At 37.7% G+C, this 27939-nt stretch overlaps 5 protein-coding genes across 7 annotated transcripts; 3 read left to right on the top strand and 2 right to left on the bottom strand.

The window, feature by feature from the left end:
* Positions 1-372: 372 nt before the first annotated feature.
* Positions 373-2583, top strand: LOC122317499 (pentatricopeptide repeat-containing protein At5g40410, mitochondrial-like). Its single transcript, XM_043134620.1, has one exon. The coding sequence runs from the start codon at positions 564-566 to the stop codon at positions 2430-2432; it is 1869 nt and encodes a 622-aa protein (XP_042990554.1). The 5' UTR covers positions 373-563; the 3' UTR covers positions 2433-2583.
* Positions 2584-5156: 2573 nt separating this feature from the next.
* LOC122315060 (protein GDAP2 homolog) lies at positions 5157-6564 on the top strand. The gene is made up of 3 exons (XM_043130764.1): positions 5157-5502; positions 5599-5863; positions 6133-6564. Exons 1-3 carry the CDS (start codon positions 5373-5375, stop codon positions 6350-6352), a joined length of 615 nt encoding a protein of 204 aa, XP_042986698.1. The 5' UTR covers positions 5157-5372; the 3' UTR covers positions 6353-6564.
* Positions 6565-7609: 1045 nt separating this feature from the next.
* LOC122316876 (tRNA pseudouridine synthase A-like) lies at positions 7610-10415 on the bottom strand. Of its 2 annotated transcripts, none has more exons than XM_043133705.1 (3): positions 9011-10415; positions 8614-8919; positions 7610-8059 (listed from the first exon to the last, which is right to left on the bottom strand). In XM_043133705.1, the coding sequence occupies exons 1-3, from the start codon at positions 10246-10248 to the stop codon at positions 8023-8025; spliced, it is 1581 nt and encodes a 526-aa protein (XP_042989639.1). In that variant the 5' UTR covers positions 10249-10415; the 3' UTR covers positions 7610-8022. The 2 variants fall into 2 exon arrangements, with proteins under 2 accessions (XP_042989639.1, XP_042989640.1); XM_043133706.1 differs by having other exon boundaries at positions 7610-8087; positions 9011-10414.
* A 7062-nt stretch (positions 10416-17477) lies between these two features.
* On the bottom strand, positions 17478-20004 carry LOC122316017 (pentatricopeptide repeat-containing protein At2g33680). Its single transcript, XM_043132434.1, has one exon. The coding sequence runs from the start codon at positions 19804-19806 to the stop codon at positions 17677-17679; it is 2130 nt and encodes a 709-aa protein (XP_042988368.1). The 5' UTR covers positions 19807-20004; the 3' UTR covers positions 17478-17676.
* Positions 20005-20390: 386 nt separating this feature from the next.
* LOC122316019 (probable alpha-amylase 2) lies at positions 20391-26560 on the top strand. Of its 2 annotated transcripts, XM_043132435.1 has the most exons (14): positions 20391-20586; positions 20995-21067; positions 21171-21204; positions 22103-22140; positions 22272-22398; positions 22494-22720; positions 22814-22959; positions 23055-23167; positions 24049-24137; positions 24225-24347; positions 24983-25018; positions 25267-25362; positions 26018-26116; positions 26200-26560. In XM_043132435.1, exons 2-14 carry the CDS (start codon positions 21050-21052, stop codon positions 26389-26391), a joined length of 1338 nt encoding a protein of 445 aa, XP_042988369.1. In that variant the 5' UTR covers positions 20391-20586; positions 20995-21049; the 3' UTR covers positions 26392-26560. The 2 variants fall into 2 exon arrangements, with proteins under 2 accessions (XP_042988369.1, XP_042988370.1); XM_043132436.1 differs by lacking the exon at positions 25267-25362 and having other exon boundaries at positions 20449-20586.
* Positions 26561-27939: the final 1379 nt, after the last annotated feature.

Here is a 27939-nt window from a genome sequence, read left to right as displayed (position 1 = left end):
TGATGATAAGAGATTGGCAATTCCATGAGTCTGCAGACGTTGACGCATTCAAGACAATGGAAGAGAAGCAATCAGGGGAATGTGCAGACTTCTTGAAAGTGCAGAGGCGTAGAGCTGAAAAGTTGAAACGAAGTTCAAGTAGAACTTAGCCTTAATCAGTATATACATGTATCCTAATTACAAAGATAGCGTCTGTTTTATTGATCTGCTCGTATGGCAAGAGAAATTAAAAGAGTAATATTAGTATAATTATGAAGTGTGTAAGTTTCATCTATTCGTTTTAAAAAATAATGAAATATATTATTAAAAAATTAATTGTCTTTTTATTTGGATTTTGTATTCCTATATATTTTTTTAAAGTGATTGTAGGCGTTTATATCCTCACAACAGCTGATTTCTCGAAATTAAAACGGTATGCAGCCTTTTTCCCAAACATAGGGACCTCCTCCGAACTGTACTTTCGGATGCGTGCGTCCTGAAGTGGGTTGAAGGGTTCCTAGTACACAAAGCTCATCTCAAAGTCAGAGTTAGGGATGTTTGGAAAGCAGAGATTATGATGGGAAATGGTATCGATATCTTGTTTCCCATCACGTGCTCTCTCCTACATTCATCATGGCGCTCTGATTCTATACAAACTCTTGGGCCGGAGAAAAACCCACACTGCCCTTTTCCCTCAAGTCTTCTCTCAACGACATACCAATCCAGAACCACTTGTTTTCAGTCTAATTCTCGCCATAAAATCTTGCTCTTCCGTCTCGCACTGCCGGGAAATTCATGCCCGCGTTGTCAAATCGGTAAATTATAGCGATGGGTTTATTGGTGATCAGCTGGTGTCTATTTACATCAAGTTTGGCGGTACAGAAGATGCACAGAAGTTGTTTGATGAAATACCTAGCAAGGATGTGGCCTCCTGGAATTCTTTAATTTCCCGATTTTCTCAAAAAGGCTTTGTTGGCAAGTGCATGTGTGCACTTTTCAAGATGAAGTTTGTGATGGGAATGAAGCCTAATGAGGTTACGCTCTTATCGGTAATCCCAGCCTGTACCGATGTGGGATCTCTAGATGTAGGCAAGTACATTCATGGTTTTGCACTGAAAACGGGTATGTTGTTGGAAATTAAGGTTGCTAATTCTATTATCAATATGTATGGGAAGTGTGGTTATTTAGATGCGGCTTGTCAATTATTTGAGGCAATGCCTATAAGGAATATTGTTTCCTGGAATTCTATGATTATGGTTTACAACCAAAATGGATTTCCAGAGGAAGGAGTGGTCTGTTTTAGTTTGATGAGATTGGCTGGAGTTGAGCTTGATGAAGGTACTGTGGTGGCCTTGCTTCAGGCTTGTGAAGATTTAGGTGTAGGAAAATTGGCAGAGGGCATTCATGGTGTATTGTTCAGTCGATGTCTCAATACAAATGAAAGAATTGCAACTACGCTTTTGAATTTGTATGCCAAGTTAGGGAGATTAAATGCATCACACAAGGTTTTTGGAGAGATGATTAATCCAGATAGGGTAGCTTGGACAGCCATGCTCGCGGGCTATGCTGTGCACGGGTGTGGAAGAAAAGCAATTGAGCTCTTCGAAAGCATGGTCAAGGAAGGTTTGGTTCCTGATCATGTGACCTTCACGCATTTGTTAAATGCTTGTAGCCATTCAGGATTTGTCAAGGAGGGGAAGTATTACTTCAAGATCATGTCTGAAGTATATAGAATTGAACCCCGGATGGATCACTACTCCTGCATGGTTGATCTTCTTGGTCGCTCTGGTCTTCTGAGTTATGCTTATGACCTGATTATACAAATGCCAATGGAGCCTAATTCTGGAGTCTGGGGGGCCCTCCTTAGTGCTTGTCGGATTTATGGTAACATTGAACTTGGGAAAGAAGCCGCAGAGCAACTGATAGCTTTAGAGCCATCAGACCCCAGAAACTATATCATGCTTTCCAATATATACTGTGCTGGTCATCTATGGAAAGATGCATCGAAGGTAAGGACTTTAATGAAGGACAGAGGTGTGATCAGAAACCCTGGCTGCAGTATTATTGAACAAGGAAACAAAATCCACCGCTTTGTAGTAGGTGATCGATCTCACCCTGAGTGGGAGAAGATACGTGTTAAATTGGAAGAGCTGATTAGAAAGATCCGAAAGGTTGGATATGTGTCTAAGACAGAATTTGTTCTACATGATGTTGAAGAGGAGGTTAAAGAGGATATGATCAATGAGCACAGTGAGAAGCTAGCCATTGCATTTGGCCTTTTGGTGACTGATGCAGGCCCTTTAATTATAACAAAGAATCTTAGAATATGTGGTGACTGTCACAACACTGCAAAGTTCATATCACTGGTCGAGAAGCGTACTATCATCATACGAGATTCAAAGCGATTTCACCACTTTGACAATGGCTTGTGCTCTTGTGGTGATTATTGGTGATACTCTCCATCACTAAATGATTTACAGATTACATCACAATGTTCACTTGTCAGTCCCTGAAATCTAAGAAACTCTTTATCTCTGAATCATAACTATTTTCTTGACTGCTATATACAGCTTGATACATACTTAAATCAATTGAAATTTTCTACTCTGTTGTCTTTCCTGGTGCAGTAGCAATCTTTTCTTGTAAGGGATCGGGATCTAGTTTCTTTCTTTCCCTGCCTCTCTCTGAATCCAACTCCCATCTGCTACAAGTTCTTAACAAAACGAGATGAATTCCTAACGGAAAATATACTCAATTTTTTTTGTCACTAACTGACCCTTTTAAGCTTAAACAGTTTCGGTTCCATGTCAATAATAATAATAATAATCTGCTCAGGTTCAATTAAAGTATTTGGAATTTTATACAGGGTTTGCATGGAGCACATTTGGACTGGTAAATACCTGTCGCATTAGGAAGTCCATCCCAATGTGTTTAACGCTACATAGAGTATCTCTTCTATTGTAGACGGTACTTTTGGTCAAAAAATTATAGAGGACTTAATTCACCTTTAGTCTATTATATAGCTCGGCGGGATTCACATGAGTAATGCTAAATATAAATTTCAAATAGACAAAATTCATATAAGCTCTTTATAAAAAAAAGTAAGTCCCATTGTTCTACTAGTAAAGAATAATTCTTTTATAATTTTTTAAAATGAAGTCTATTTTTTTACAAAGGTCTGTAGAAATCATTTCTCAATTCGGGTACCAAAAAAATCTCCATTACATTTTGTCTTCTTGGTAATTTAATGGGTCACGCTCAAAACTGTATATTAGTCAATCATATGGTTTACTTTACTTCATAATATCTGAAACCTCCACCCATGTAAATGTATTATATAGGTTTAATGAACACCATTTTCCATTGGTGGGCCAGGCCTATCCTCTCCATCCACTGATACCCATCACTGACGTAACGTCCAGTAGAAGTGGCCCGGTACAGTGACTGCCTTCAATTTATCAAGCTTCTCCATACCATGGCCTATGGCCCACTGAAATGGAATAATTAACAGAAGGGTCGGTTCGGTTGATTGTACTGAAACTGAACCCATATTCCACACATTCTTTTTGTCAAATGTCTGAAATGCGGTAATTTCGGAGCAATGATATGCAAAGTGACACAGTTGACAAGACGTTTTCTTGCTGGAGTTAATGTAATTGGAAAGCCCTTTCTTGCTGCAACAGATACCGTGTCCAAGTTGATTACTGATAGGAGTTAGCAATGGCAAACATTTGATCAGGCTTCTGCACATCATTAGAAAATTTAGAATCGAACATTCTTTTTGGATCCATTTGACAAGTTAACTGATCTACCCTTTTAAGAATTGATCGAATTTTCTATTAGTATTGTGCTCAAATATGAGTTGAGGGAGAGCTTGTGGTTCCATTCTTGACAAATAAAATATTATTATGGTCACATCTAAACAGAAAAGTACTTGTAATTATCCTCTCATACTCTTAATTTTTTAAAAAAATATTATTTATGGGATTAGATTGCATGTCATTACAATTAATAGTAGAAAGTCTTATTGATATATTATATTATAAGAGTAATGTTATCTATAATTATAAAATATGCTGTATAATTAATTTAAAAATAAATAAGATTTATTATTAAAAAATTATTTTTTTAATATATAAATTAGATATTTAGTCATATTTTTAAAAAAAAATACGTGGAAATTGGGCACTCCACTAAATACGGTTTGGAGTGGTTGTCAATAATAAGTCATAGTTCTCAATCTACAAGGTATGTAATTGACTGGACTGAATTACCGAAACTTGCCACCTTTTCAATATTTGACTAATCATGCGTGGATACTTTAATTAGAAACAACTTTGATATAATCATCCTTCCTTCGAATCATTGCTCATGCCTCGTGATTCCTTGGGTTGGACACCTCAACTTTATTCATACCTTCCTAGGAAAAGTCTGAGCAGTTTCCTCATCATTCTTCACGGGTCACGCCTAACCTTTTTCTTTTCTTTTACCTTATCTCCTCCTTTGCATTTATATTTAATTCTATCTTACCTTATTTGCTCCATTTGCGTTGAAAAGTCTCCCTAATGGGGGTTTTCTGTCTTTTTCAGTGGACAAATATTCACTCGGTGAAAAATAAATAAATAAGATAATATAACTTTAGCGTATCAAACTTTCAGAGTCTTTTTGAGAAAAATAGGATGCCCTTGAAATTCAATGATTTGTTTTTTTAAGAATTATTTAAGATTTACAAACCGGAAAATTACATATAAATTACTCCAAATAACAAGTTTGATTTGATTAGAATTAAGAGAATGAGTGGGATGATAATTGCCGCTCATGCAGACTAGTTTTTATAGTCTTTTAGGAGATTCAACTGGACAGGGGCACTTAACATCGGATCAACCCACTTTGTCTAAACTCTCCAACTAGTATTATAATCAATTCAAAACCGTCCGCTTAGGGAAAAAAAAAAAAAAAAATTCAAAACCGTCCGAATCTTCTTGGAAGACATCCTAAGCCTTGTTGTGTAAACATCCTAGCTACTGGGTCAGATATCTAACGGTCCAGAAAAGATGAAACCGGGTCCACTAGCGTCAGTGAAATTGTGCTAACCTGTACCGAGTGGGTTGAGACAGATTAACCTCAACCCAAAACGGAAGATGCTTGAGAATATACCATTGCTGACCTCCTCAAAGTTGCCAAGAGACGCCCCTCGGCTATACCAAGCGGATTTGGATAAAGCCACCCTTTTCTTATACATCTCCGACTCCCAGTCCGCTTTGGACCTACCCTACACTTCGAAACTTCCCTACACCTATGTATATAAATACATATTCCCTCTCAAAACCAAACCACCGAAAAGCCTTGGCTTTAACCCCATATCTCGTTCGCTTCTAATTAAACTGTGAACCATGAATTCTCTCTTGACACTCCCCCTCTCCGGTCAAGAACATCTTATCGAGAAACTCGAAGCTTTCAAGATCGAAGGACGCGACAAAAAGGGTCATAAGGTGCTCCGCATCATCGGTAGACTTTTTCCAGGTAAGAACTAAGAACGTCGATCGTCGTGGGTTCTTTTATGTATTCTCCAACCGAAACGAATTTCTTACGGTGTTTCTTGTGATGTATTATGATCAGCTCGGCTTGTGAGTACGGAGGCTTTCCAGAAGTATTTGGGGGAGAAGATTTTTGCCAACTTAGAGGAGCGGCCGTTCTCAGTGGTGTACGTGCACACGGGTGTGCAGAGAGCCGAAAATTTTCCCGGAATCTCGACCCTAAGGTCAATCTATGAGGCTATTCCGACCAACATCAGAAAAAATCTAGAGGCTGTTTATTTCGTACACCCGGGACTGCAGGCCAGACTCTTCCTTGCCACCTTTGGGCGTTTGATTTTCAGCGGAGGGTAAGATTCGCGTGCAAATTTTGACAAGTCATGACCCATATTGGTCCCATTCTTAGCCTTTTGATACTGACAATTGACAAAAGCCATATCTATGATGCTTGTCGACGCCTTTGCTTTGAGCCATTCTGTAATCGCACTGCACGACCCAGCGCGTTAATGCAAAAAAAGACACGCAATTTTTTTGGTTTTTAGTGGTTTATTAAGGTAATTGGCCTGTGACTATGAGAAACGTTGTTGAATGACTGTGCAATAATAAAATAATACTGCAGGTTGTATTGGAAGCTCAAATACGTGAACAGGGTGGAGTTTCTGTGGGACCACGTGAGAAGGAACGAAATTGAGATACCAGAATTTGTATATGAACATGACGAGGAGCTGGAGTACCGTCCGTTTATGGACTACGGGTTGGAGAGCGATCACCCTCGAGTCAACGGCGCACCCTCGGTAGACTCTCAGGTGCCCATTTACTCCTTGAGGTGTATTGCATGATAAGATGATAGGGTCCCCTACGGCGGGCCTTCTCGTTTGAAGCAGGATGGATGTACATGTGAATGTGTCCTCTCTTTCCCTTTTTTCTTCTTTTTTCCCCGTTTCCCTTTTGGAAGAATATAGGAATCTAGGACCTTTTATCATACTGTACAAAGTACTAACATTAAAAGTTGAAGAAAAATATAATATGATTATGAAATATGTTTATTAAATGTGTCTATTTAAATATTTTTATTTTTTAATAGTTAAGAAAGTAAATTTATATATTTTTTATTTTTTTAATTGTTAAAGATGTTTAAAAAATCAGAGAGAATGCCGTGTTTAGCATAATGAAGTTGGAAAAAAAAAATCATAGCTTAGGAAAAACTGACAGCTTTCTTTGACGAAAGATTTGGTTATGTTTGGACAGTAATATGATTTGAGATTGACATGTGGATAATAATCTATGAAAAAATATAATTACAAACACAATTATGCATTAATATGTGCACCAATATAATGTGATTAGTCAAAAAGTAAATTTTATTGAAAATAGTGTTAATTTAAATTTTAAGTATGAATGAATCAGTATTAGTACACAAATTAGTACGTGATTGTGTTTGTATATAACAAAACTCAATAATTATAAAAGATTAAATAATAATAATAATAAATAAAAATAAGTACAAAATAATGATAAAATATTAAATAATAGTGAAGTGATCCGAGACTCCACTACCCAAACACAACTAGCTCGGTTTGGATTGAGATGAGCTACTCATATCATCTCATCTTATCATTATAATTTTTACATAATATATAAAAAATAATTTAATTTTTTTAAATAATAATAATAGTAAAAATTAATATTTTAATATTATTTTATTTAATTTTTAACGTAATTTATTCCATTTCAATTTATTGTCCAAACCTAACCTTTTAGTTTAATTCGCGACATGACCGAGGGTGTAGCAAGTGGGCCTAGTTTTGGGCTTCAGAGAACAGCAAACGGTATAAGTGTTAGCCCAAAATCAATGAAGGAGAGACCTAGGCAGAACTACTAAACAAATTAAAATAAAGCAATGCCGTGTATAAATCATAGATGGTATAGATGGTATAAATATCGTGTATTTATTTTAAAAAAGTAAAGCTTATTAGTAAATATGTAGATTTTATTATTTTTTAAATGTATACTCGTTGTACATTCTATTAATGTGAGTATAATTTTTAAAAAAATAGCTCATAAAAAATTTGAAGAAAAAAATGTTAAAACTAAAATGATAAAATGATAATAAGAATTAAGATGATGAGTAACATTACTGATCTGATTTTGATCTCAGACTTGATAATATTCATCCCCCAAACCTCGTACCATAAAAGCCCCTATTTACTGCAGCGTAAGTGCACCGCTTAAAAGCTTCACCATTCTCACGATATAGAAAAGAGACCTCTGCAATTCAGTGACACTCAGATATTGAAGCAAATTGCAAATTAACTTTTGCAGATTGAACCCAAAAAGCCGTCATCAGGGTCTACCATGAGGACGAAATCCATGGCCAGGGGCTCTTCTAGCCTCTTGGGTGTGCGTGTTTGCTTTGAGCTGCCATGTCCAGGCCTCTTCAATGAAAGAGAGTGTTGTAAATTGAATCCAGAGAAACATACAGCATGGTCTCTCTCCTCGTAAGACCGAACTATGAAACTGTCAAATTTTCATGTGATTCCCTTGACCTAAACTCCAATACATGGAGCAGATGAGCTAACAAAAATTGAAACGATAACATATAAGATAAATCAAGCAGGAAACCAACCTCAGAAGCCAGATAGTATTTGAAGCAGAAAAAACTGACTAAACAAGCTAGTATGGCTACAACTCTGCTTAATGGAGATGAAATGGAACCGTCACAATAACCAAGAAATAATACCAAAAGTGCAGCAAGTCGTCAAATGAACCAACCAATTCCCAAGCATAGACATCCATATGGCATAAAAGAACCACCAACATTTCTACTAAGCCCATCAAACTTGGCCGTAATATCAAATTTATATAGGGAGATATATGGGTTAACCAATTTTTTTAACATTATCTGAAAAGTGACCCATGTAGAGATTTATGAGAATCCAATAATGAACTGAAAGTAGAATACACAGTTTGTTTATAACCATCCAACGGGTGTGAAATTTTCTACTGGTGATCAAAATTAGAGTACACGAAAAATGTAAAGAAAAGACAAAAAAAAGGTGTAGCAGCACTTCAAATCCCATTTCCTGTCAGAATAACTTACTTGACTGCGTTCTCCATTTCACCACATCTCCCGTCACTTATGTCTTCACTGCCGACGACACGTAAATCTGGATAATTACGGTGGTTGAGAGAATGCAACCAGAGGGCCACGGCTCCTTCTTTATGCTCCGTTGAGGCTATATGAGAGTATATATGCTTCATTTTGAAGTCCTCTGCCTCTTCTTCATATGCTTTCATGGACACCTCTTCATGACTGTCTTTCCATTTCTGGTTATATGACGTGAAGAAGCACTCTTCCAAGTACAAACCAACCTCAGGAGCAGTAGGAACGTTAATGTTGACATCCCTAAATTTGGTTATTTGCATCTAATGAGAATCGCATTGGGAATATAAACAACTATGAGGTGATAAATACAGCCAACAATGGGAGTACTTACTTCTGCAAAGCTTTTTCTATCAGTGACTCCGGAGCACAATCCCTCATGATAGCCACGGCAAGCCCAATCATCTTCCGAATCTGATGAAGCATGAAGCTCTGCCCCACAACCTCACACTTGACAAACTCGATACCCTGGACTGTAACCGTAGCGTTTGCGTTGAATGAAACAATAAAGCGCTGAGCAGCAGGGTCCTCGGCTTTTGTTCTGGTGGTGAAGTTATGGAAGTTATGAGTCCCCACATAATACTTCAAAATTCTATTGAAATTTTCCCTCTCCTTCTCACCATAAAAATACCCACCTCCCTTTGCACCCTCCTGCAGGTTTACTTTCGCATCAGTATCCACGTTTTTGGCAGGAATTTCAGCTTCAACCGCAGCAATTTCAGAAGCTCTACTGTCATCTACAACCTTGGCTTCCTCTATAGATTCAGAATTAAACTTATGATTTTCACCATTTTCCAAATAAGCCCTACTTTCCTCTTTGATATTGGATTCCTCAATAGCATCCCCACTGCTCGACGTAATGCCTGACTCAACAGTACCCTTAGACTCAAAAATACGCTTACCCATTAAACCTACGACCTTGCGGCCTCTCTCAGAACATTCCAAGCACTTAACGAGTTCATTCCCAGATCCCAAACTAGCCAAAACGCTCTCTCTATCGGGATGCGAAGAGGGATCGAGCGCAAAAACGGGTATTAAATACACATACCTCCTCCGATCGCAGAACTTCTTGGCGTTAAACGAAGCCGTCACGCGCTTGTACCCGAATATCCGGATCTGAGATGAGAGGTTTGAATTAAGCCGCTCGACGAGGCCAGGCGGCTCGATGTAGAACCGGCCTGACACAACCTGTCCACATGCGCTGACCCCCTTGTCAGTCCGGGCAGAGCGGGCCCAGTCGTAGCGCTTAGGATTGTTGCGGTCCTGTTCCGGGACCGCACCGGAGAGGAACAGCGCTTCTTCAAGATCGGATTCGATGGTTTTGGCACCTGGGTTCTTTTGCATTCCTTGGTAGCCTACGCCGCAGTAGGCAAAGAATATCGCAATCTTGCGGCGCTTGTATCTTTGCTTTTTGTTGGTTTCGGGAGCCGCAGTGGCGGTGCTGGTGTCTTCGTCATCGTCGGTGGTTGTGGTTGACATTTTCAGTTTCTTGGGTTCGGGTTCAGACTGTTCAGTTTCAAGTTTATGTGTCGGAGGCGGATATTTGTCGGATTTTGAGTCTGGGCTTTTCATTTTCAGTGGTTTGTGTGAGGCTCTGGCTTGTACGAGATGGTCGCCATGTCCATTACAGTTTTGAATGTCGCGGTTTGTGTTCCATTGCTATACCCTGATAAAACCCTAGTACAATAGCATATTAAAGAAAGCCACGTTTTCACCTTTTTCTAAAACAAAATATATAGATATGTTATAAAACTATCGAAAGGAGAGAGAGAGAGATACAACTCAGAGAAGTTATGAAACTTATGAATTTCTTAAAGAATTCAACGATATATATAGGCGTACAAAGAGAACTATGCAAGTTACTAAGTAGTACTATGTTAACACTATGCATATTTACTATGCAGTACTATGCTGGCACTATGCACTGTGCGATGTCGGCCATTTACTATGCCGGTTACTATGCAGTACTATGCTGGCACTATGCGCACTGTGCGATGTCGGCCATTTACTATGCCAGTTACTATGCAGTACTATGCTGGCACTATGCACACTGTGCGATGTCGGCCATTTACTATGCAGTACTATGCAGTACTATGCTGGCACTATGTACTGTGCATTTGACGGCTAGCTCAAGGTGGTCATACAATTTTACAATATTATTTTACAACACTCCCCCTTTGGATGACCACATATAATGAATATGCCTCGTTAAAACCTTGCCAAGGAAAAACTCTGTGGGAAAAAACCAATGGCGAAGGAAAAAGAGTACAATATTCATGTGTACCGTAAAATGCTTTAAGATTGCCTCATTAAAACCTTGCGAAGGAAAACCCAGTGGGATAAAACCTTAGCGAAGGAAAAAGAGTACAATCAGCATAAGTCTTCAAGACGTTACTCCCCCTGAAAAGTGCATGATAAAAGGTCTTCAAGTCTCCGCATTCCAATGTTCTGCACAATCTTCTTAAATGTTGCAGTTGGTAATGCTTTTGTGAATAAATCTGCCAGATTATCGCTTGATCGTATCTGCTTGACTTTAATTTCACCTTTTTCTTGAAGTTCATGAGTATAAAAGAATTTAGGTGAAATATGTTTGGTTCTATCACCTTTGATATATCCTCCTCTAATTTGAGCAATACAAGCAGCATTATCTTCGTATAAAGTTGTTGGACTATCATTAATCACTGGAAGACCACACTTTTCTTGAATATGTTGGATCATTGATCTTAGCCAAATGCATTCTCGACTTGTTTCATGAATTGCAATGATCTCTGAGTGATTTGAAGATGTAGCAGATAGTGTTTGTTTGACAGATCTCCATGATATAGCAGAATTTCCATAAGTAAATACATATCCAGTCTGAGATCTACCTCTGTGTGGATCTGAAAGATAACCTGCATCTGCATATCCAACTAATTGTGGACTTGAACCATATTGATAAAATAATCCCATATCAACCGTACCTCGAAGGTATCGAAGGATATGTTTAATGCCATTCCAATGTCTTCGAGTTGGTGCGGAACTATATCTTGCAAGTAAATTAACTGAAAATGCAATATCAGGCCGAGTGCAATTTGCAAGATACATCAGGGCTCCAATTGCACTGAGATAAGGTATTTCAGAACCAAGAATTTCTTCATTGTCTTCACAAGGACGAAATGGATCCTTCTGCACATCAAGTGATCGAACAACCATTGGAGTACTCAGGGGATGAGCTTTGTCCATGTAAAAGTGTTTCAAGACTTTCTCTGTATAATTTGATTGATGAATGAGAATTCCATTTGGCAAATGCTCGAGCTGCAGGCCGAGACAAAATTTCGTTTTGCCAAGATCTTTCATTTCAAATTCATTCTTTAAATATGTAGCAGTTCTTCTGATCTCTTCAGGAGTTCCAACAAGATTTAGATCATCAACATAAACCGCAATAATAACAAATCCGGAGTCTGATTTCTTAATAAAAACACATGGGCATATTGGATTATTCTCAAATCCTTCTTTCAATAGATATTCGCTAAGGCGTCTATACCACATGCGTCCGGATTGTTTTAACCCATATAAAGATCTTTGAAGCTTAATAGAATACATACTTCTGGATGTACTCAGATTAGAAGCTTCAGGCATTTTATATCCTTCAGGGATTTTCATATATATGTCATGATCTAATGATCCATATAAATATGCGGTGACCACATCCATCAACTACATATCCAATCTTTTTATAACTGCCAAACTAATCAAATATCTGAATGTGATTGCATCCATAACAGGAGAGTATGTTTCCTCATAATCAATCCCCGGTTTCTGCAGGAAACCTTGTGCAACAAGTCGTGCTTTATATCGCACAATTTCATTACTTTCATTACGTTTACGTATAAATACCCATTTATATCCAACGGGTATTACACCCTTTGGTGTTTGTATAATTGGTCCAAAGACCTCTCGCTTTGCTAGCGAGTTTAATTCAGCTTCAATAGCTGATTTCCATTTTGGCCAGTCATCTCTACGTCGACATTCTTCGACAGTTCTTGGCTCAATTTCTTCATTACTTCTGGTAATGTCAAGAGCCATTTTATATGAGAATATGTTGTCGACAACAGTTTTATTTCTATTCAAAATTTCTCCTGTATTCATGAAATGTATCGAGATCTCGTTATTTTCAGGTACCTGTCCCTCTTCAAGGGAAGACATTTCATGAAATACCTCTTCAGGAGGTTCTTTCTCAGGAGATTTACTCTCTTCATGAGCATCAATTACTCTTATGGCCTGTGTTGGTATGGACTCTTCAGGAGTACCAAATTCATTTTGTATTTTCCTCTTTCGAGGAATTTTGTCCTTAGCACCAATAGGCCGTCCACGCTTCAGGCGTATCTTAGACTCGCCTATTGCTATTTTGGCAATTTGTCCTTCAGGGACTGCAATCCTTGCTGGAACATTAACAGCAGGAATATATGATTTTACCACACCTTTAGTGTCAGTAAATGCATCCGGTAATTGGTTTGCAACACTTTGCAAATGAATAATCTTTTGAACCTCTAGATTACATTCTTTTGTACGAGGATCAAATTGGGAAAGAGCTTTATTTTCCCAAGTAATTTCTTGTCGTGCTTCAGGCACCGACTTCTCATTACACAATGTTTGTCGTGCTTCAGGCACCGACTTCTCATTACCCATTGTTGGAAAAATGGATTCGTCAAAATGACAATCCTCAAAACGTGCCTTAAACATATCCCCTGTAAGAGGCTCAAGGTATCTGATAATAGATGGAGAATCAAACCCAACATATATCCCAAGTCTACGTTGAGGGCCCATCTTTGTACGTTGTGGAGGTGCAATTGGAACATATACAGTACATCCAAAAGTACGAAGATGAGAAATATTTGGTTGCTGACCAAATGCAAGCTATAATGGTGAATATTTGTGATATGCTGATGGTCTAACTCGAATTAATGATGCTGCATGAATTATAGCATGTCCCCAAGCAGAAATAGGAAGATTTGATTTCATGAGTAAAGGTCTAGCGATTAGCTGAAGCCTTTTAATCAATGATTCAGCTAAACCATTTTGAGTATGTGTGTGGGCAACTGGATGTTCAACATCTATTCCTATTGACATGCAATAATTATCAAAAACTTGAGATGTAAATTCTCCTGCATTATCCAATCGAATAGTTTTAATTGGATAGTCAGGGAATTGTGCTCGTAGCTTAATTATTTGTGCAAGAAGTTTAGCAAATGCAGCATTTCTAGTGGAAAGTAAACAAACATGTGACCATCGACTTGATGCATCAATTAAAACCATAAAATATCTGAACGGTCCACTTGATGGTTGAATAGGCCCACATATATCTCCATGAATCCTTTGTAAAAACGATGGAGATTCAAAACCAACCTTTGAGATAGATGGTTTGATAATCAATTTACCTTGAGAACATGCAGAGCATGGATATTCATTGGGTAAGATAATCTTCTGATTTTTTAGGGGATGCCCATACGAATTATCAATTATTCGTCTCATCATTATTGATCCCGGATGTCCAAGGCGATCATGCCAAGTCATAAATATTTTGGGATCAATGCACTTCTGGTGCATTACAACATGTGATTCAATTGTTCTCATTTTTATACAATACAATCCAGATGAGAGGGCAGACAGTTTTTCTAATACGAGCTTCTGGCTCGAAATTATTTTAGTAATGAGAAGATGCTCTTTATCGTCTTCGTTAATGGTTTCAATATGACAACCATTACGACGTATATCTTTAAAACTTAATAAATTTCTTCTGGATTGTGAAGAAAATAGAGCATCATCAATGCAAAATTTGGTGCCATTAGGCAACACAATATAAGCTCTTCCGGAGCCTTCAATTAGATTCGATGAACCGGAGATGGTATGAACATAGGCTTTACTCAATGTTAGATTTTGAAAATATTTTTTATCCTTAAGAATTGTGTGAGTTGTAGCACTGTCAGCCAGACATACATCTTTATTATTCATCTCGGAGATAGAAAGTTCATCAATAAGACTCATGATTCTACAAAATATATAAAACTTTCATTACTAAAAAAAAAAACATTACAGAATAAAAATATTTTACAATAATATAAAGGAAATACATTAATTAAAAAGGAACACTTCCATGATCAACTCTACCACTAGAATCCTCAAAGAAATCAGAAACATCAAGACTTGTAATATCTTCTCCATCTATAGAATTTAAAGCATATGATGGTTCAGCAAAATTTGTTTCAAATTTCTTTGTTTTTTCTTTTATGGAAGATTGGTATAAGTCAACCAAGTGTTTAGCTGTACGACAGGTACGAGACCAATGTCCAGTCATACCACATCTATGGCATTCATCTTCATATTTATTTACAAATTTATTTTGAGGACCTTTGCCCTTTTCTGAGTTGAACCACTTCTGGTGGTACGGTGTATATCTATTATTTTCCCTTTTAGTGTGGTCACTTCTAGGACCTCCACTTCTATAGTTTTTTTTACCACGTCCACGCCCTCTTTTTCTTTGAAAAGATGCACCATTCGCTTCTGAGAATGATGTAAATCTAGTACCATTCACTTCAGGGAATGATATAGAACCAGTAGGACGTGACTGGTGATTTCTTAATAAAAGCTCATTATTTTGCTCAGCTAATAGAAGACAAGATATAAGTTCAGAATATTTCTTGAACTTTCGCTCTCAATACTGCTGCTGCAGGAGCACATTCGAGGCATGAAAAGTAGTATATGTCTTCTCTAACAAGTCATCATCAGTGACTTTTTCACCACATAATTTCAATAGCGAGCTAATTTTAAAGAGTGCAGAGTTATACTCACTAACACTCTTGAAGTCTTGCAACCTCAGGTGCATCCAATCATGACGAGCTTTTGGGAGGATTACAGTTTTCTGGTGTTCATATCTCTCCCTTAAATCATTCCACAAAATAAGTGGATTTTTCACCGTTAGATACTCAGTTTTTAATTCTTCATGAAGATGGTGCCGAAGGAAAATCATTGCCTTAGCACGGTCCTGCAGGGACCCTTGATTTCCTTCTTTAATTGTATCTCTCAGGTTCATTGCATCCAGATGGATCTCAGCATCAAGGATCCAAGATAAATAATTTTTCCCAGAAATGTCAAGAGCAACGAATTCCAATTTTGTAAGATTTGACATTTTCTACATATATAAATCAAGAACATAAGTATGTTTAATATTTCATATTCATTTTGAAAACTATAAAAAAATATATTGAAAGACTTACTTGAAGTAGATGACTATTAGCTTCAAGATCGTCAGAACTCTCGTGCTGATAACGTGTTATAAAACTATCGAAAGGAGAGAGAGAGAGAGAGATAGAACTCAGAGAAGTTATGAAACTTATGAATTTCTTAAAAAATTCAACGATATATATAGGCGTACAAAGGGAACTATGCAAGTTACTATGCAGTACTATGCTAGCACTGTGCATATTTACTATGCAGTACTATGCTGGCACTATGCACTGTGCGATGTCGGCCATTTACTATGCCGGTTACTATGCAGTACTATGCTGGCACTATGCGCACTGTGCGATGTCGGCCATTTACTATGCCAGTTACTATGCAGTACTATGCTGGCACTATGCACACTGTGCGATGTCGGCCATTTACTATGCCAGTTACTATGCAGTACTATGCTGGCACTATGCACTGTGCATTTGACGGCTAGCTCAAGGTGGTCATACAATTTTACAATGTTATTTTACAACAAAATATATATTTAAAAAAAAAACCCACGTAGCGGAGTGCGGGGGCTGAGTGTATGGAAGAACTTAAGACAGAATACTCTTTTGTTGATTGAATACTGTAGGCCAGGTGGAGGGAGTACACGTGTGCCTTTTATCTAGTAAGATAAAATAAATAATTTTAAATAAAAGATAAATTTTAAATAAAATATTATTATTATTATTATTTTAAAATTTAAAAAAATTAAATTATTTATTATATTTTATGTAAAAATTTAAAAAATTTATAATGAAAATATGAGATGAGTTAAGATGAACTCTTAATCCAAACCAAGCTATAGTTTATTATCTTAAAATTGTGTTTGGATATTTATATTTAGATATTAAGATAATCTTAAATATTTTATAAATAATAATAATAAAATAATAAATAATAATAAAGCTACAACCCAAACGACCCAATCACAACTCACGTAACATGGTGAAAGACATGGAAGTGGTTGTCAAATGAAGTATCTGGGCTGCCAAATCAGATATTGACGAGTTAGCCTATCTTGGCCGCGGAGGATAAAGATTTATACAGAGATGAAATACTCATTTCCATTTTAAAATAAATTATCCTTATATATGGATATGTTACGTTTTCAATGAATTTTCATATAAAAAAAATGTTTTTTCATTTATGTGATCATCTAATAAAATCGTTTACATATTGAAAACGATGAATGTATGATATAGAATAACATCTATTAAATTTAAAATTTTATTTTTCACTTAGGTTCTTGATACCGAGGTATTCTTTCCAAGAGTTACTTTGTTTCCAACGATCTATCAAGGGAGATAAAAGGGGGCTTAGTCCTAGGTAGATCAGGATTGCCAAATATGCGTTGTAAATAGAATTGATCCGAGTCTCTAGCTCGAGTTTTGTTGTTGTTTTCATGATTGTATGGTTGTACATATATGGGCAGCCTTCCACTAGCTGATTTTATTCGGAGCAACCCATATATAAACCTAGCATGTGCATCAGATCAGTCTCTGATAACCAGCTGGTAACAGCATGTAGCAGCATATTCACAACGAAAGGAGGATTTGTAAAGAGAGAGTATAGTGTTTTTATTTGCTATTTGTTGAAAACTCGGATTCACCTGGTGAATAACCACACAGAATTTTGAGCAAATACGAAAGAGTCCATTACAACGTGATATATTTGTTTTCTACAATATATATAATCTCATGAATAACGGCCGCCACTTGAAGTTGACATGTAATCTCAACTTTCAATACCTCAAGAGTTTAACTCAGAAGTGGGTTCGTAACCTTCATCCTTCATCTGTTTGGTTAACATCCGTAGCTCTGCACGTATTTCTCCAATCCGTGGGTGCATCTGGTCTCCAACAACAAACACATGAGTCATACTCTTCAAGTCGATCCAGCTACACCCAGGGTCCTTATTCACTCCTCGGAGTTTCATCATCCTCCTAACCCGTTCCACATCTTCCCATTTACACAAGGCAGTATAGATACTCGATAACAAAACATATGCAGATGATTCTTGTGAACCTAGCTCCATTAGCTTTTCTCCAGCATAGGCTCCCAATTCATAATTACGATAGTTCCTACAAGCACTTAACAAGATACGCCATAGGCACATACCATGGTCAACAGTTACGGATTCAATAAATTCTTTGGCATCATTGAGTTTACCGGCACGGCTCAAGATATCAACCATGCAAGCATAGTGCTCTAAACTTGGAACTATACCAAATTCATCAAACATCATCTTGAAATAAAGCCAACCTAGCTCCACCGATCCCACATGGCTACAAGCAGAGAGAATATTCACAAATGTCACATAGTCTGGCTTCGTGCCCTCCAATCGCATCTCCTCAAACAGTTCTAGAGCTTCATGACCACGCCCATTTTGAGAAAGGCCAGATATCATTCCATTCCATGACACCACATCCCTCATAGGCATCCTCCTAAATACAGTGCCCCCATCTTCCAAGCTACCACACTTTGCGTACATGGTTGAAAGAGCACTTCCAATTGGAATTTCAAGACTAAATTGATGCTTAATGATACAGGCATGAATTTGCCTCCCTTGCTCCAAAGCAGCAAGATTTGAACATGCTTTTAGGACACTAGCCATGGTGAGCTCATTGGGCATAATCCCCTCCATCTGCATTCTATAGTACAAACTCAAAGCACCTTCATTCTCACCATTTTGTACATACCCTCCAATCATAGAAGTCCACAAAACAATATCAGGTTCTTGTAAATAATCAAATCCCTTGCGAGCATCATCTATGCTATGACATTTGGCGTACATGTCAATCAAAGCTGTCATTATATATATTTGGGATTCATATCCCATCTTCAAGGAATAGCCATGCACTTGCTTTCCTTCCGTATCAGCACCAATATCACTACAAGCATTGATGACCCCAGCAAAAGTAAACTCACTGGGCTTAATACAAAAATAATGCATATGAGAAAACAATTTCAAAGCTTTATGAGAATCCCCATTTTGTGCATAACCCGTGATCATTGCCGACCACGTGATGGAATTCTTATCACTGGACTGTTCAAACGTTTTAAGTGCATCATCTAAACTCCCACATTTTGCATACATTGTAACAAGAGCATTTTCAACAGAAACAAATGATAACAAACCCCTTTTAAATGCAAGACAATGAATTTGCTTACCATTATTCACGAATTCATCGCTTGCCAAGGCACTAAGAACACTAGTCAAAATAAACTCATTCTCATCCTCTTCTTCCTGACGCATCAATTCAAAAAGCTCCAAAGCGTCCACAGACATTCGTTGCATTGCATACCCAGATATAATTGTAGCCCAAGAAACCGAATTCCTCTCCGGCATATTATCAAACAACTTGCGAGCTTCCAATAGAAGACCCACTTTGCAGTACATATTCAGAAGCGAGCTCCCAACAAAAACATCACAAAAACTCGCAGTTTTGATAGCAAGTGCATGAGCTTGCTGACCGCCGAAAATGTCCAACATGTTCGAAGTGGCAGTGAAAACACCAGCGAAGGTGTGGGCATTTGGAACAGTATTCTCTGCCTCTGCCCTCATTCGCCGGAAGAGTTCCATGACAAAAGAAGAGCCTGTAGAGCCCTGTTGAGAGTACCCATTGATGAGGCAGTTCCATGAGACCACGTCTTTGTCGCTTATTTTCTCAAACACAAGCCTGGCTTTATCTAAGTGCCCACATTTGGCGTAGAAGTTGACAACGCTGTTTGCAAGGTATATGCACGAGGATGAATCGGTCTTGATGATCTGGGCGTGGAGAGCCTTGCCTTTTTGGAGGTCCTTTTGATGGGTAAATTGCAAAAGTGTGGTGAAGAAAGAGCGATGGTGACATTGGTGAGAAGAAAGAACGCCACTCATCAACGTGGTTCATGCGTGGCGGTATTGGACTATGGCGGCAAAATAGAGTAGTTGAACCTTTCAAACTAAACCCGAAGGGTTTCGGGGTTGGGTTTCAGGAGTTAGTAGTTCGGAACTTCGGCGCCGACTGGACCGCCATGAGATCAGAACTGGTACTACTTTTTGGGAATTTGAATTGAATCGGGTTGGGATCCGAGCTCAACTGCCTGAACAACTATGTCCGGCCCAATATCAAGCTAGTTCTTCCGGCCCATATTGGCAGTAGGCACAAAATCGTATCCTAGTCCCGCAGCGCAGAACCTAATGTTCAAACAATCTGATTAAGACTCGCACCGTAGGATATTTGTATAATCGAATCGACGGCAAGAAGTGGCTGGACTACGCGAAACGCCTTGTAGCTCCGAGTCAGCGAGTTCGACGGCGCACGCTTACCGTTGAATATGAACATTCCCTTCCCCCACCGAGTAACCAAATGCCGAAGGAGCCAAAACGTTTGATATCCCACCATTCAAAAAGACGATTCCTTTTCCTTTCATTCCAGACTTGAAATTCGGAACTGGCGGCTTTAATTGCTTCAAGGAGAATCATATATCGCTAAAATTCGACATTCTCTTATCGCTTTTTTGCCCTTTTCTCCCCCATGGAAAATTTCTTTGTATGGATGGAACTGCGTGATTCCAATTTGGTGGTGTCGCCCGAATCTTCCACTTTTCATTCTATTTATTCGACCAAAACGCAGGCACTAACCCATGCTGCAATCGCAACCTTGAGCTGTTGTTGGTATGCTGCAATGTCTAAAAATCTTATTTGCATGTTAAAGAGTCCGTCTACATTTTCTTGTGGATTTTTTTCCATTACAATGCCTGTGAAATTTTACTGCATGTTGAAAAAAAATCTTAGATTGCAACTGTTGTATAAGTGTTGGGTTTTCGTATAAAACGAAAACGTGTAAAGGATTAAATAGTAAGTTTACAAATGATAGCAACATTTATATGTTAATTATGCTTTGTTTTTCGGGTTTTCTTCGATATTCGCATTAATGGAATATCGGCCATTCCATCTGGTTTATGGAAAGTAGTATGGGAGTGAAAAATGAGCCAATAATGATATGTTTGTGCATGGCATCCTTCCTTCTCGTTCGTTTCTTTAGACATCTAAAGGGGCCTCTAAAGTTTAATGTGGATGCAGGATCTTTGTGCTGTATATTGTGTGATCCGGTTTCACGACTTCTACCTGATTTGCTATGGGTTACCGCAGCAATGTATGAATCCTGCTTTTCTCTCTTAATAGAGATGCTAGCGTTTTTTTTTACCTGCGTTTTGCTTTTCTTTCTCTAACCTTATCGATCGTTTGTTTGCTTTAAGGATATTGATGAGAGTAATCAGCAGAATGATCTCGGTATGCTACTTTCTAAACCTTTTAGATCGAATGCATCTTGTTTTGTCATATTTCCTATTTGTTTCTGAACCCAGGCACATATCAGCTTTGATATCTGACTAATGAGAACAATTTAAAATGGCTTAAGTCATGCAATTTTGACAAAAAAGTGTACACTTTCCTTGAGAATCATGGAATTTAGTATTTTACAATGACCTCGATGCTGTGTAACCTGTATCTAATCTGAAGTGACATAGTTTAGACGTACGTAGTAATTATCTGGTGTTTCTAACTTTCTATGGTTATGCTTTAGAAAAAAGTATTGAATAGATTATCAGAGCTAAAGAGTGCTGATATTCTTTGCATGTTTGGATAGATAGACTCGGCAATGGAATTCTCAAGAAACTTAAAATAGAAAAATCATCCAACCTTTTCATGCCCCTTGATGCTTTAATCATCAGATTTAATCAAGTAAGGATTTGAATGCAACTTTTAAAATTATTTAGGAACCTGATTATATATTGACTGCAACTTTATGAACATCAAGGACTAAAGCTCCGTTTAAATAGTAAAAATATTTTACTCATCTCATCTTATTATTATAAATTTTTAAATTTCTACATAAAATATAATAAATAATTCAACTTTTTTAAATTCTAAAATAATATTCTAACAATATTTTATTTAACTTTCAACTTTCATCTTATCTCATCTCAACTTACTATTCAAATGACACTTGAAACCTTAAATGTTTTTCTAGGATTAGAATATGTGTCTGTCCAGTTTTTTATTACTGAAAGAAACAAAAGCCTGAATCTGTAAGAGTATCTCTTTCTTAAAAATTAGTATTTGTGAATGGAAATACATCCCGATCCATCTTTCTAGTGATTCTAAACTATGCACTTGGACTCATTTGCAGGTGCCATTGCACGCAACGGAAGAGAAATTCTTTTTCAGGTGAACTTTATGAGGATGTTGCCTCATTCAATCTTGTTTTATTGGATCTTAGCTAGTGTTGAACGCTTAAAAGTTAAAATTACTAAGAACATTGAAGCACGTAGATGATGACTGAAAAACATGCTCTACAGGCATTTAATTGGGAGTCTCATAAGTATGATTGGTGGAGAAATTTGGAAAGGAAAGTTCCTGATATCGCGAAATCTGGATTTACTTCAGCATGGTTGCCACCAGCAAGTCATTCCTTCGCACCTGAAGGTTGGAGGCATCAATGCTTTAGACATCATGGATTATCTGTTAAGCAGATGCTCAACTCGTTTACTGTGTTTTGTGTCCTTTCCTCTTAATTATAGGTTACCTTCCGCAGAACCTTTATTCCCTCAATTCTTCGTATGGTTCGGAGCACCTGTTGAAAGCATTGCTTCAAAAATTGAAGCAACACAAAGTTAGAGCAATGGCTGACATAGTCATCAATCATCGAGTTGGAACTACTCAAGGGCATGGGGGAATGTATAACCGTTATGATGGAATCCCTTTATCATGGGACGAACATGCTGTCACATCTTGTACTGGTGGATTGGTAATAAGACTTGTTCTCAATACATGAAAAAAGTTTGGCACAGTTTATACTATTTTTTTTTTTTTTTTATCTCTCTTAACTATTATATTCCAGGGTAATAGAAGCACTGGGGACAACTTCCATGGGGTTCCAAACATTGATCATAGCCAGCAATTTGTTCGGAAAGATATTACTGCATGGCTCCGGTGGCTACGGAATAGTGTTGGCTTTCAGGATTTTCGTTTTGATTTCGTAAGAGGGTAACTGTTATCGTACCCACTGAATACAAGTATTTGGTCTTTTCTTGGATGTGCTTGCTACTCATACTTAATGTCTCCTTGATGCTTTCATTTAGCTATTCAGCAAAATATGTGAAAGAATATATTGAAGGAGCTAAGCCAATGTTTGCTGTGGGGGAGTCCTGGGATTCGTGCAACTACAATGGTCATGGTTTGGACTACAACCAAGGTATCCTACTCCATTCATGTACTCTTTTCGAAAAATGAGGCTTGCAGTCGTCAGGTATATAAGCGCTATGTAATTATTTTATAAAAAATAAATAAATAAGAAACTACAAGAAAAGAAAAGAAAAGAAAAATGAGAAAAAGTAATTTTTTAATTATAGACTTCACTTTTTTTTAAAATGATTGCATGACTATATATAATATTAGTTTGATATATACAATTTGTAGGGTGGATTAACTAGTTATTTTCGGTTTCGTGAGTCTGATAATTTTAAAATATGAAGTTATCATGGTTTGCACCATTTCACCAAACTTGATATCATTTTCTGTTAATGCTCTTTATATGAACACGTACATTTTTGTACATTGGAATATGGACTTGCGATAAAGGCTCAAGTTTCTCAAATAATTGGTCATTTGATAAGCGTTGCTTCTCGTTACTCCATGTTAAAATGCCTGCCTATTGGGCTAGGAATCTAGGATAGTTATTTTCAGTCCTTTTAATTTTCCCTGCGTACAGGAGCTTCTTTACAAGACTAGGAGTGGCATAACTTTAAGATATATGTGAAATTCTGGATTCTATTCTGCAATAACTGGATGGTTTCAACTATAAATATAAAAAACTCAGAAATGCTAGCTTGCCCATACTGAATTACCGAAGGTGAGCACTTGGCTGCTTCATTTGCCAGCCAGAGAGATCTCATGTTGATGTTGCCTTTTCAGTGATCGATATTGTACTAGTGTCTTATTGAACAGTCTTCTCCAATGCCGCATCCCACCTGATTTTTAATGGATAAAAATTTGGCCTAGTGATCATGATACCAGTCAATCTTCATTGATGCTTCTGATCTGATGTTTCTTTTCATTCGCAAATTCTACCTGTAGATAGCCACAGACAGCGGATAATCAATTGGATTGATGGCACTGGACAGCTTTCAACTGCGTTTGACTTCACAACAAAGGGAATTCTTCAGGTGTTCCAAATAGATCAAGAGCTACGCTTTCCATTGAGGTCCTATACATTCCATTAGAAACTATATTTTTTATGTTCTTGTTTGTAGGAAGCGGTTAAGGGACAATTCTGGCGCCTTAGGGATCCTCAAGGGAAACCTCCAGGTGTCATGGGATGGTGGCCTTCAAGAGCTGTAACATTCATTGATAACCATGATACAGGCTCAACCCAGGTACTTGATGCTCTTTGCTGTTGTTACAGTAGTGCTGAGATTGTTTTTAGATGATTGTAGGAGGTCATCGCACCTGCTTCTTGTGTTCAGTGCATGTATGGAGAATATTTTTTTTATGCATGAAATTGCAGCAAACAGGATAGCATCTCCTGATGCCTGGTGGCCGCCTTTCTGTTGATGCTTCTATCTATTATTCTTTTGCTCACGATAAAATTGTTATAGACTAATCAAATTTGACACAGGCCACCAATCACCGGAAATAAAGTTTAGGAGGTCTTTGCTCCTAAGGTTGGTATTGAGTAAATCCAGGCTATAAACCGTAAGGGTTAAGTTTAGGCCCCAGGATAGCTTACCCACAAAATGTTGTGCTCAGTTTCTTTCTGTTGAGCCAAGAGAAAATATTGGTTCCTGGTCAAGTCCCAAGTGAGGTCTGATTTCTATGTAATGTGTCACAGATGTGATCATTCCTACTCTGACATTACAGGCCGACATCATCTATGATTTTCTATTCTCGATAGTATTGTTATATATGCTTATTTTTTCAGTTTCACTGGTAGAAACTGTGTTTTAAGAAACTGATCTTCAGGATCGAAACTATGACATCACTCATCAACATAGTCATTTTATTCTTGCAGGCTCATTGGCCCTTCCCTTCATATCACATCATGGAGGTACGTGAACTTCTTGTCTACGTGTAATATATCTACTTGGCCTCAAGTTTAATTCTTGGAGTCCAGATCAGGTTTTTTTTTTCTTTCTTTCTATTAACCTTGAGTTCTTTACAAGCAAAGAACTTGCTAGTTTAATCATCCAAATTTAATCGTTTATGTCACCTGGTTACTAATTTTCTGTCTCAATCAATACCAAAATTTGTATAGGTTCATCATAGACTTTCTTGTTAAATCTCTTCCCCTCTCAGGAGATTCAACAGTTAGCTAGGGAACTTCTGGATAGATTCGTAGCTACAGTAGACGACTGTACCCGAGTCCTCTATTTTAGTACTTCATTGGCAGAGGTAAAAGCCTACATGGGATAGTGTTATGTATAACTTAGCTTCAAATCTTATCAATTAAAACGAGAAAAATTGGGGAAAATAACAAGAAAAACAAAAGGTTGCTCATGCTGGCAACTCAATCAGAAATACTGAATTCATATTCCTACCGGTATGAGCTTCATACCATGTCAGATTCCCAGAGCCCATCAACAAGGAATAATTGAGACACAAAAATTCCGTTGGTCTTATTTCAGAGGCAAGAATTCAATTTCTTGTGCTTGCTGAAAGAATAACATCCCACATGGAAGAATTCAATTTCTTGCGCAGTTAATTAAGTTCACGGGTTGATCTTTGATCTTTCTGTCAAGGTCCTGAACAGGTATCCCACGAGCTGACAGGTAATAACATTACAGTTTTTAGGCTACCCACAAGCTTTTTTCTCCCATTTGATGGCTTCTGAAATTGAGGATGACTAATATATGGTAGAACGTCATACTGCATTTCCTTACAATTAGACTCTTATCAGTGGGAAATTCAAAGCAGAAGTAATGTTTTTTTTTTTTTTTCCTTCCTGTTTAAACTTAAGTAATATTCTCATCACTCCCCCTTTCGAACTTCACCAAGTCAAATAACTCCTGAATGTTGGCAATGCCTTGTGACACTTCCATTTATGTAGGGCTATGCATATATTCTCACGCATCCAGGGATACCAACTGTGTTTTATGACCATTTCTACGACTGGGGCAATTCCATCCATGACCAGATCGTGAAACTGGTACTTTTTTTTATTCCCCACTCATCGAGTTGTCCTCGTTGAGAAAAATTCCTCCATACTGAACATTTGAAATATGTATCCAGATGGACATTCGAAAGCGTCAAGACATTCACAGCCGATCATCTATTAGAATTCTGGAGGCACAGGCGAATCTCTACTCTGCAATCATTGGGGAGAACGTGTGCATGAAGATTGGTGATGGGTCATGGTGTCCAACTGGCAGAGAGTGGTCATTGGCAACTTGTGGCCATAGATATGCAGTATGGCAGAAGTAAAGCCTCTAAAGCAATTTTATCCGTTACCCATATCTATTTTGGGATTGGCCTCGGGGGCTTGGGCTTTTCCCTTTAGCCATAGTATTACAAATTTACTTGGAGAATCATACGTTGTACTGGGTTTTCATTTACCGTCTCTAATGCTTAATAATATCAAATATTTCTATAAGCATGTTCCTCGTGATCTGGGGCAAAACAAAACGTTGCTTGCTTTATGGAATAGGATTTCTAGAATGTTTTTTTCCCTAATAATGGGTGTCGCTTTAGTAGTAAGAAATTACCCTTAGTCTGATTTGATGGATTAAAGATGTCGAATTCAAGTCTTTATGGGCAGGCCGGATATAAAATTTATAACCATTATTTCTGCACACTACTTACTACGGCCACTTTATCTTTGATAGAATTGAGGTCAAACTAAATTTCAAGCTTATCATGAGGATTGAGGAGCTAGCGTCTACAACTCTCCACCATACCTTTTTCCAGCGAGTAAAAAAATGCGTTTGTTCTAACTCCTTCTAATATCATGAAAAGAAAGATTCGACATTTTGATTCCAGTCTAATCTGTCTTCCTATCAGAGCATAAGTTGTTCAATTTGAAATGCATTTTGCTATTCGTTTATCACCAAAGGCCAAGGTGATCTGATTAAAAAAACAAAGAAACAGAAGCCATTTTCTTTGCTTTGTTTGGGTTTTTCAAACAAAAAGTAGATGCCCCATCAGACTAAAGTTTGAAAGAGATCGAGAGACTATATGTGACTTGAAAAGCCCCGTACGTATGCAGGCAAAACGGCAAAGTCATGCATCATAATATAATATAAGCAGGTTTTGGGAACTACGATCTTTCATTATTATGATCAGATGCAGGCTGCAGCTAGCGAGTGAAGGTGAAAATTAGCTAGAGAGCATGCTGCATCATCAGCGTATCAAAGTATTCAATCCAAAATCTATCAGTCTTATTGTGTTCCTTGAATTGTCATGAAAGAATCCCAGAGATCATCAGTATAGATTCCCATTTGAGGGAGAGGGACGGATTTTAATGGAATATTAAGCTCGCCATTTGAGATTATCTGTAGATTTTGTACGTGGATGGGCCCCGACGTATTGGAAGGCAAGATAATAATGGGACAGAGAGAAGAGTCACATGGAAGTAGGGCTGGAAAAAAGTCTCCCGCATCATCATAACCATCGTCATCGCCCTCATCATTCCTGCTTTGAATTGAAACTCCTGATCAACTCCACACCTTGGCCACATCTCTCTTCCCTAACATTCAAACCAATATAACAAGCCACTCTCTCGTGACAGATACACCCTACATGAACCGGCCGGGTCCCTTATTCCCCATTTCTGTTAGCTAAAGACTAGTAGATCATGGGATCTAAAGGGTCTATATATTGTATTTTGTTGAGATTTTTTTTTTTTTTATCATTTCACTTATAAATCTTATTATTTAATAATAAAAAATATTCATGCATTTCAATTTAATAGCAGAAGATTCACAGGAGATCAATCTAATTATTTGTGAGATGCATGTGAGACCTAAGATCGAG

This window comes from Carya illinoinensis, chromosome 7, assembly GCF_018687715.1.
Source record: "Carya illinoinensis cultivar Pawnee chromosome 7, C.illinoinensisPawnee_v1, whole genome shotgun sequence".
NCBI classification, from domain to species: Eukaryota; Viridiplantae; Streptophyta; class Magnoliopsida; order Fagales; family Juglandaceae; genus Carya; species Carya illinoinensis.
This window is presented reverse-complemented; position numbering and strand designations above follow the sequence as displayed.